Genomic DNA, 12174 nt, shown 5'->3' with positions numbered 1-12174 from the left:
ATAATAAAACTATTTATTTTTATTTTTATAGGTAGGTATAGATAGGTCTAAGCCTAAGGAGTTATTAACAAAAATAAAATAAAAACAAAAGATATATGTTGTTTATCTGTGATATCAATTTTTTAAAGCCTGTCTTTAATATGAAATATGAACCTCTTGTGCATCTACTGTGGGGGAAAAAACTCCTGTACATTGAAGAAAAACATGGATTGTCCAATTTGTCCAATAAATTTATAATTTTTTAAAAGTTTATTAAGTTTTAAAATGTATTAAGTATTATTTTCTTATTATTGATTACCCAAAAGTTTTTAATTCATACTGAAAGCCAGAGGGCGCCCTCGAGCGGAAAACGCCACATTTGCCTCAGAGAAGTAATTGACGTTCATTTTCAGGAAATCCATGATGTGAAGCTAACGCGGTGTAAACAGAAGATAGAGACGCTTTGATTAAACATGACGACAGTAAACACGACTGCAGCAAAATATGGTGTATTTGAGTTCTTCAAGCTGTCAAGGGTATTTTCATAATAATAAAGTATATTATAATGCAGTGCTGATTGACATAGACTTCATCACTGTATATAGTACTATAAAATAACGCATCGTCTGCCTCACTCTGTGATGAGAAGCCACATCAGCTCACAAACACTCGACTGACGATATGAAGTGAGGTAGAACATGTTATTAAACGTTGTCTTTTGTTGAACAGGTTTATGAACGCTTCACTAGTTTGTGAAGATGTTTGACTCGTGTTGCTTTTTCAAACGCACGTTATAAGCCACTCAAACTCGCAGTCTTTCAGACGGAGCAGCCTTTGAGCTTTCATAATCGCACACAAGCGATTGCGGTTCGATTTCGATTAATCGTGCAGCCCTAAATGTAGGTAGACCTACACACTTTCAAATTACAACCTTTTAATTATTTATATCATGGAAATTAAGGGTAAAAAAATGATATTATCCTAAATAAATAGTATTGAATATATAGTAAATAAACATTTTCCCTTGTGAAACGGCTTTAACACTCGTCATTCTGCGTTGACATTTAGATATGTGCGCCGGAACAGGGGATCGAGTCTATTTATCGAGGCTTATTCTTTCAAACTGTCAGTAGTTGTCAGGAAAACACTAACGCCTCAAATGATGTCTTTTTTTCACCTGTTGATAAACGCTCTATGTGTGAAAGGAACTGCCTGAGAACCACTTTCGCCTCCGTCACAGAAAACATACAAGATGACAGCACAAAATTCTGTAAAATGTTGGTGACATTCATTATCATGTAAACATAATGGCCGCTATATTGCATCACAAAAAATTATTGACGTCATGTACATATATTGTGCGATATATTGATTATTGCGACAGGCCTACGTCTTGATTCTATAATCATGAAACGACTGATTAATAATGTGTCTGCTTCACGTTAACGGTAACTAATGGGACCTTATTGTAAAGTGTTACCAGTGCAAACAAGTGCATTCATCCATATCATCTTGCATATTTATGATAGTAAAATAAAAGGCTAGTCAGCTTTAAAAACGGGAGGAGGAAATTCCCATACAGTTGTTGCTGATGTCAAAGGTGGTGTGTCCATTAAAACAGATGCCAACAAGGACAAGTTGTGTGGCTCTCCCTCATTATTTACCTGTAGGTGTGCTGAAGTCAACAGGCCTGTTAGTTCTGTGGCTTCAGTGTGTTTACTGCACTGTAGGGCACTTTCCACCTGGAGACCAAGGACACCGGTCAAGGACATGGATAAGTAAAGTTTAATCTAGACCTTTTAAGCCACTAGACAAGCATCACTGTGACTATTGTTTATTAAAATAGCATTACAGATGCAGACAAATCATGCAGAGGTCAAAAAATGAAATGAATGTACTATATTTTTATTTTGATAATGTTTTTTATTTGATATTTTAAATTTTTACATGAAATGTATAGTTCCAAGTTATATTTATGGAATAGTTATAATTTATGTATTACCTGTTAATCACTGAAAATAAAATTTCCAACTTAAACCGTCGTAAATCTTGAATGTTTTGGAGCACATACTTTGGTCTCTTTTTAAAGACGACTCTTGGTAGATTATTTGTGAAGTGAATTTTTGTTTAAAAAAAATTTATTATGAAGGAAAAAAAAGACAAAAATTAGTGCATTCAAATCGATAAATCATGATTAATTGCATTCAAAATAAAAGTGTGTTTACATAATGTAAACACACTTACATGTGTGTTTACATGTGTTTACATGTGTGTGTACTGTGTATAATAATTATTTATATATAAATACACACACATGCATGTATATATTTAAGATTTTTTATTCAAATATTTATATATAATATAAATTATATAAATATATACAGCATTTAATTTCTTAAATATATACATGAAGGAGTGTGTATTTATAAAATATATATATATATATATATATATATATATATATATATATATATATATATATATATATATATATATATATATATATATATATATATATATATATATATATATATAATTATACACAGTACACACACGCATTTATGTAAACACAAACTTGATTTGACAGCACTTTTTAAAGGGTCATGAAACCCCAAAACACTTTTTTTGAGATGTAAACAGATATGTATAGGCTGCACATCATTGAAAACACTAAGGGTACTCATTAATGGTATTCATATGTGAAAATAGTTATTTTTGCATTTTTCAGAGCGATTTCTGTCTTCCGGTTTGAAAAGCTTAGTCGGAGCAACGTCACAAATGCTGACGTCGGCACGGCCTTTTCGGCCCAAGTATGGGCTGCTGGGCACATGCTGACGTCGACCGCTCCGAGCGATTCTCGATATATATTCATGACATAAAGCTCATTCAGTCCAATCCCTGCGCTGTAGTATGCATACAAGATAATTTACTTTAATATGCATGAGACAGTCGCTTCTGTCAGGCTCATCATCTTCCATCATTATTGTAGAGATATGGTGGGGAAGTTTTGGAAGCAGCGTGCGGAAAAGTCACGGAGGAAAGCTAGGCGTTGTGCTGATACGAAGTAACGTAAAGGGCGCCGAGCGAGCTGTAACCGGCGCCGTCTGTGGAAGCCTTTGCTACAAAGGCTCGGTAAAGTAAAATTCACCTGAGGAATCGCACGCCGAACCTGCAAGCGTTGACTATCTATGTCAGGAGTGCAAAATAACCAATCTGTAATCTGTAGGCTAATGGACAAAAGCCACGACCTCTCCGTTTTATTTGTCGTCACAGCCATGCACTAAACCGCATGTGTTCGGGCTCTTAGTGAAACAGTGTGCTGCATATTTGTACAAATATAGATGTAGCTGCCGAGTGATAGACAGCGCGGATCGTCACGGCAACCCAGCGTGCGTCGCTCTGCTTCAGATGCGCGGTCGAGACTAGCCTCAAACACCTTCGCTTTTACCCCGATCTAGAATTACACATCTCTGTCACATCGCATGTTGGGTGGTTCACGTTCTCTTATCACGTCGGCGCGTTGTTCATCTTGCCAAACAGCGTGCATATTTGGACAAATATAGTTTTATCACGTTTGCAAAATATTTCGTCATGCAGAATAACATTTATTTTCATTTCTCACTGAATTATGCTGGTTTGAACTTTGAAGAGCTGAATGATTTGCGATCTCTGCTGCACGCCACTCATAGCTCTCTCATTCGCTGTACTCATCCCTCATTTAATCTCACTGTGGTAAACAATGCCAACGTGAACCAAGAACATGTCTCAGAACCGCTTTAACTGCTGCTGTTGGTATCGCTAATCTTAATGCACCTACTGACACTCCCCTATTTATGCAAACCATTCCCTCTTTCCACACAATACCATCCCACCTTTTCACAGTCGACCACTCCCCTTTTAACAAGCTTTTTCAAATCGAAGGTGTGAAAAAACACCGCTGCAGCAGGGGGGTTTCATGACCCTTTAAAAATGTTATATGAAATATATATTTTGCTCTAAACTGTGAGAAAATCAAAGACATAAATCTAAACAAGTTGTGTTACAAATTTGAGGTTGATATCTCAAAAAATTTGCTATCAGTCAGATTTTAGGTGCAGTACCAAACGCTTCCACTAGATGAAACTCATTACCCATTCATTTCCAATGCACTCATTTTGACCGCAAACCTTTACGAATCATGTCCAAGATTTTTTTTTGTGTTCACATAGCAAGTGCCAAAACCTTTACCAAGATGAAGTACAACATATCTAAAAAAAGACAAAACAAAATGTAAAATTAGACTAAAAAATGCTTATATACAATTCTTTATATATATTTTAAAGTCAATATGAAATGATTAATCACATTAGTTTTTTAAAATATGTTTCTACAGTTAATGTAAAAAATGTAATTCGTATGTTTGCAACCATAAACATCCAAATCAATTTCCAATTAATAAAAAGTCTCATTAAATCTCTTTACATGTTGAATATCCTGTTTATACAATTTTTCATGTGAATGCTTTTTCATGTTGACTAAGTGATGAAACCGCTCAAAAGCAGACTCGCTAACGCCTCTCTGTGATGCATTTAACAATAAACTAATCAGCACACACACACACACACACACACACATGCAGTGATTGTAATAATCCATTAGATCTCAGTCTGGCCTCCAGGAAGTCTTAGTGCCTCACAGTTCAGTTTGTAAGCCAATGATGGATTACATACCCAACGGCCAATGGCTTCATCCAGCTCCATGCTCTGGCACAGGGCAGATCAGCCTATTACTGGGCAGATCGTCCTTATTAAGCACCTCAGGTGCCTTGGGTCAAGTACAATGACTACCATTATCTCAAAAAAATACAAATTCACATCTAGGCCTAAGCTGCGGTGCAAAATCTAGTAATAAACTGCCTTTTAAGGCATCATTGATGTGCTCCGAACACAAAGGTTGTTTAGTTATGCTGTTTTCTAAGATAACTTAATTGAATGCAATTCCAGAATGCATGGCGTTTGAGTTTATTTGATATAAAACGTTACAACTTATTTGTCAAGGATAACACAATACAGTTGCATTAACTTATTTCCACGAGTCATTCTCATGTGATTAGCTCTGTGCAAAAAAATATTTGATTTAATGTAAACATTCATATATTTGATTATAAATATACTTACACCACCATTCAATGGTTTGGAGCCAGTTTTAAAGAAATTAATACTTTTATTTAGCAAGGATGCATTCAATTCATAAAAAATGACATTAAAGACATTTATAATGGTACATAAGATTTCTGTTTCAAATAAATAATAATAATAAAAATAACATTTATTCTATTTTGTTAGAATAAAGCAATTCTGACTTTATATCCCACAATTCTGACTTTATATCCCACAATTCTGACTTTATATCCCACAATTCTGACATTATATATCTCAATTCTGACTTTATATATCTCAATTCTGACTTTATATCTCACAATTCTGACATTATATATCTCAATTCTGACTTTATATATCTCAATTCTGACTTTATATCTCACAATTCTGACTTTATATCCCACAATTCTGACTTTATATCTCACAATTCTGACTTTATATCCCACAATTCTGACTTTATATCTCACAATTCTGACTTTATATCCCACAATTCTGACTTTATATCCCACAATTCTGACTTTATATCTCACAATTCTGACTTTATATCTCACAATTCTGACTTTATATCCCACAATTCTGACTTTATATCTCTCAATTCTGACTTTATATCCCACAATTCTGACTTTATATCTCACAATTCTGACTTTATATCCCACAATTCTGACTTTATATCTCACAATTCTGACTTTATATCCCACAATTCTGACTTTATATCCCACAATTCTGACTTTATATCTCACAATTCTGACTTTATATCCCACAATTCTGACTTTATATCCCACAATTCTGACTTTATATCTCACAATTCTGACTTTATATCTCACAATTCTGACTTTATATCCCACAATTCTGACATTATATATCTCAATTCTGACTTTATATATCTCAATTCTGACTTTATATCTCACAATTCTGACATTATATATCTCAATTCTGACTTTATATATCTCAATTCTGACTTTATATCTCACAATTCTGACTTTATATCCCACAATTCTGACTTTATATCTCACAATTCTGACTTTATATCCCACAATTCTGACTTTATATCTCACAATTCTGACTTTATATCCCACAATTCTGACTTTATATCCCACAATTCTGACTTTATATCTCACAATTCTGACTTTATATCTCACAATTCTGACTTTATATCCCACAATTCTGACTTTATATCTCACAATTCTGACTTTATATCCCACAATTCTGACTTTATATCTCACAATTCTGACTTTATATCCCACAATTCTGACTTTATATCCCACAATTCTGACTTTATATCTCACAATTCTGACTTTATATCCCACAATTCTGACTTTATATCCCACAATTCTGACTTTATATCCCACAATTCTGACATTATATATCTCAATTCTGACTTTATATATCTCAATTCTGACTTTATATCTCACAATTCTGACTTTATATCTCACAATTCTGACTTTATATCACGCAATTCTGACTTTATATCACACAATCCTGACTTTATATCTCACAATTCTGACTTTATATCACACAATTCTGACTTTATATCACACAATTCTGACTTTATATCACGCAATTCTGACTTTATATCACGCAATTCTGACTTTATATCACACAATTCTGACTTTATATCACGCAATTCTGACTTTATATCAGACAATTCTGACTTTATATCTCACAATTCTGACTTTATATCTCACAATTCTGACTTTATATCCCACAATTCTGACTTTATATCTCACAATTCTGACTTTATATCCCACAATTCTGACTTTATATCCCACAATTCTGACTTTATATCTCACAATTCTGACTTTATATCCCACAATTCTGACTTTATATCACGCAATTTTGACTTTATATCCCACAATTCTGACTTTATATCACGCAATTCTGACTTTATATCACGCAATTCTGACTTTATATCACGCAATTCTGACTTTATATCTCACAATTCTGACTTTATATCACACAATTCTGACTTTATATCACACAATTCTGACTTTATATCACACAATTCTGACTTTATATCTCACAATTCTGACTTTATATCACGCAATTCTGACTTTATATCACGCAATTCTGACTTTATATCCCGCAATTCTGACTTTATATCCCACAATTCTGACTTTATATCCCACAATTCTGACTTTATATCTCACAATTCTGACTTTATATCACGCAATTCTGACTTTATATCACGCAATTCTGACTTTATATCTCACAATTCTGACTTTATATCTCACAATTCTGACTTTATATCACACAATTCTGACTTTATATCTCACAATTCTGACTTTATATCTCACAATTCTGACTTTATATCCCGCAATTCTGACTTTATATCTCACAATTCTGACTTTATATCCCACAATTCTGACTTTATATCACGCAATTCTGACTTTATATCACGCAATTCTGACTTTATATCACGCAATTCTGACTTTATATCCCACAATTCTGACTTTATATCACGCAATTCTGACTTTATATCACGCAATTCTGACTTTATATCACGCAATTCTGACTTTATATCCCGCAATTCTGACTTTATATCCCACAATTCTGACTTTATATCCCACAATTCTGACTTTATATCTCACAATTCTGACTTTATATCTCACAATTCTGACTTTATATCACGCAATTCTGACTTTATATCACGCAATTCTGACTTTATATCTCACAATTCTGACTTTATATCTCACAATTCTGACTTTATATCACACAATTCTGACTTTATATCTCACAATTCTGACTTTATATCTCACAATTCTGACTTTATATCCCGCAATTCTGACTTTATATCACGCAATTCTGACTTTATATCTCACAATTCTGACTTTATATCACACAATTCTGACTTTATATCTCACAATTCTGACTTTATATCTCACAATTCTGACTTTATATCACGCAATTCTGACTTTATATCACACAATTCTGACTTTATATCACACAATTCTGACTTTATATCTCACAATTCTGACTTTATATCTCGCAATTCTGACTTTATATCTCGCAATTCTGACTTTATATCACGCAATTCTGACTTTATATCACGCAATTCTGACTTTATATCACGCAATTCTGACTTTATATCTCTCAATTCTGACTTTATATCACGCAATTCTGACTTTATATCCCACAATTCTGACTTTATATCACGCAATTCTGACTTTATATCTCACAATTCTGACTTTATATCTCACAATTCTGACTTTATATCACACAATTCTGACTTTATATCTCACAATTCTGACTTTATATCTCACAATTCTGACTTTATATCACGCAATTCTGACTTTATATCACACAATTCTGACTTTATATCACACAATTCTGACTTTATATCTCACAATTCTGACTTTATATCTCTCAATTCTGACTTTATATCACGCAATTCTGACTTTATATCACGCAATTCTGACTTTATATATCTCAATTCTGACATTATATATCTCAATTCTGACTTTATATCTCGCAATTCTGACTTTATATCAAGCAATTCTGACTTTATATCACGCAATTCTGACTTTATATATCTCAATTCTGACATTATATATCTCAATTCTGACTTTATATCTCGCAATTCTGACTTTATATCCCACAATTCTGACTTTATATATCTCAATTCTGACTTTATATCACGCAATTCTGACTTTATATCTCTCAATTCTGACTTTATATCTCTCAATTCTGACTTTATATCTCGCAATTCTGACTTTATATCACGCAATTCTGACTTTATATCACGCAATTCTGACTTTATATCTCGCAATTCTGACTTTATATCTCGCAATTCTCACTTTATATCACGCAATTCTGACTTTATATCTCGCAATTCTCACTTTATATCTCGCAATTCTCACTTTATATCTCGCAATTCTCACTTTATATCTCGCAATTCTGACTTTATATCACGCAATTCTGACTTTATATCACGCAATTCTGACTTTATATCTCGCAATTCTGACTTTATATCTCGCAATTCTCACTTTATATCACGCAATTCTGACTTTATATCTCGCAATTCTCACTTTATATCACGCAATTCTGACTTTATATCTCGCAATTCTCACTTTATATCACGCAATTCTGACTTTATATCTCGCAATTCTGACTTTATATCACGCAATTCTGACTTTATATCTCGCAATTCTGACTTTATATCTCGCAATTCTGACTTTATATCACGCAATTCTGACTTTATATCTCGCAATTCTGACTATATCTCTCAATTCTGACTTTATATCACGCAATTCTGACTTTATATCACGCAATTCTGACTTTATATCACGCAATTCTGACTTTATATCACGCAATTCTGACTTTATATCTCTCAATTCTGACTTTATATCACGCAATTCTGACTTTATATCACGCAATTCTGACTTTATATCACGCAATTCTGACTTTATATCACGCAATTCTGACTTTATATCACGCAATTCTGACTTTATATCACGCAATTCTGACTTTATATCACGCAATTCTGACTATATCTCTCAATTCTGACTATATCTCTCAATTCTGACTTTATATCTCTCAATTCTGACTTTATATCACGCAATTCTGACTTTATATCACGCAATTCTGACTTTATATCACGCAATTCTGACTTTATATCACGCAATTCTGACTTTATATCACGCAATTCTGACTATATCTCTCAATTCTGACTATATCTCTCAATTCTGACTTTATATCTCTCAATTCTGACTTTATATCACGCAATTCTGACTTTATATCACGCAATTCTGACTTTATATCACGCAATTCTGACTTTATATCTCACAATTCTGACTATATCTCTCAATTCTGACTTTATATCACGCAATTCTGACTTTAAATCTCTCAATTCTGACTTTATATCTCTCAATTCTGACTTTATATCACGCAATTCTGACTTTATATCACGCAATTCTGACTTTATATCACGCAATTCTGACTTTATATCACGCAATTCTGACTTTATATCACGCAATTCTGACTATATCTCTCAATTCTGACTTTATATCACGCAATTCTGATTTTATATCACGCAATTCTGACTTTATATCACGCAATTCTGACTTTATATCTCGCAATTCTGACTTTATATCTCGCAATTCTGACTTTATATCACGCAATTCTGATTTTATCTCGCAATTCTGACTTTATATCACGCAATTCTGACTTTATATCTCGCAATTCTGACTTTATATCACACAATTCTGACTTTATATCTCGCAATTCTGACTTTATATCTTGCAATTCTGACTTTATATCTTGCAATTCTGACTTTATATCACGCAATTCTGACTTTATATCTCGCAATTCTCACTTTATATCACGCAATTCTGACTTTATATCTCGCAATTCTGACTTTATATCACGCAATTCTGACTTTATATCTCGCAATTCTGACTTTATATCTCGCAATTCTGACTTTATATCCCGCAATTCTGACTTTATATCCCGCAATTCTGACTTTATATCTCGCAATTCTGACTTTATGTCACTCAATTCTGACTTTATATCACTCAATTCTGACTTTATATCACTCAATTCTGACTTTATATCACGCAATTCTGACTTTATATCACGCAATTCTGACTTTATATCTCGCAATTCTGACTTTATATCTTGCAATTCTGACTTTATATCTCTCAATTCTGACTTTATATCACGCAATTCTGACTTTATATCACGCAATTCTGACTTTATATCTCTCAATTCTGACTTTATATCACGCAATTCTGACTTTATATCTCAATTCTGACTTTATATCACGCAATTCTGACTTTATATCTCTCAATTCTGACTTTATATCACGCAATTCTGACTTTATATCACACAATTCTGACTTTATATCCCACAATTCTGACTTTATATCCCACAATTCTGACTTTATATCTCAATTCTGACTTTATATCTCTCAATTCTGACTTTATATCTCTCAATTCTGACTTTATATCTCGCAATTCTGACTTTATATCTCAATTCTGACTTTATATCTCAATTCTGACTTTATATCACGCAATTCTGACTTTATATCTCTCAATTCTGACTTTATATCACTCAATTCTGACTATATCACGCAATTCTGACTTTATATCACGCAATTCTGACTTTATATCTCGCAATTCTGACTTTATATCACGCAATTCTGACTTTATATCACGCAATTCTGACTTTATATCACGCAATTCTGACTTTATATCTCAATTCTGACTTTATATCACGCAATTCTGACTTTATATCCCACAATTCTGACTTTATATCTCAATTCTGACTTTATATCTCTCAATTCTGACTTTATATCCCACAATTCTGACTTTATATCTCGCAATTCTGACTTTATATCACGCAATTCTGACTTTATATCTCAATTCTGACTTTATATCTCTCAATTCTGACTTTATATCACGCAATTCTGACTTTATATCTCGCAATTCTGACTTTATATCACGCAATTCTGACTTTATATCACGCAATTCTGACTTTATATCACGCAATTCTGACTTTATATCACGCAATTCTGACTTTATATCTCAATTCTGACTTTATATCTCTCAATTCTGACTTTATATCTCTCAATTCTGACTTTATATCCCACAATTCTGACTTTATATCCCACAATTCTGACTTTATATCTCTCAATTCTGACTTTATATCACGCAATTCTGACTTTATATCTCAATTCTGACTTTATATCCCACAATTCTGACTTTATATCTCTCAATTCTGACTTTATATCACGCAATTCTGACTTTATATCTCTCAATTCTGACTTTATATCACGCAATTCTGACTTTATATCTCTCAATTCTGACTTTATATCCCACAATTCTGACTTTATATCTCGCAATTCTGACTTTATATCACGCAATTCTGACTTTATATCTCAATTCTGACTTTATATCTCTCAATTCTGACTTTATATCACGCAATTCTGACTTTATATCTCGCAATTCTGACTTTATATCACGCAATTCTGACTTTATATCACGCAATTCTGACTTTATATCACGCAATTCTGACTTTATATCTCAATTCTGACTTTATATCTCTCAATTCTGACTTTATA

At 32.8% G+C, this 12174-nt stretch overlaps 1 protein-coding gene across 3 annotated transcripts in view; it reads right to left on the bottom strand.

Moving 5' to 3' along the window:
* The window catches only part of pals1b (protein associated with LIN7 1, MAGUK p55 family member b), a 52856-nt gene that overhangs the window by 33250 nt on the left and 7432 nt on the right, over positions 1–12174 (bottom strand). For all 3 annotated transcript variants that reach the window (XM_067418218.1, XM_067418217.1, XM_067418219.1), the window contains one exon: positions 1644–1721. In XM_067418218.1, the coding sequence (XP_067274319.1) occupies positions 1644–1721 (78 nt within the window). The remainder of the gene's footprint in view (positions 1–1643; positions 1722–12174) is intronic.

This window comes from Pseudorasbora parva, chromosome 15 (assembly GCF_024679245.1).
Source record: "Pseudorasbora parva isolate DD20220531a chromosome 15, ASM2467924v1, whole genome shotgun sequence".
In the NCBI taxonomy this organism is placed as follows: Eukaryota; Metazoa; Chordata; class Actinopteri; order Cypriniformes; family Gobionidae; genus Pseudorasbora; species Pseudorasbora parva.
Note: the sequence above shows the minus strand (reverse complement) of the source record. Positions and strands in the feature narration are given on the sequence as shown.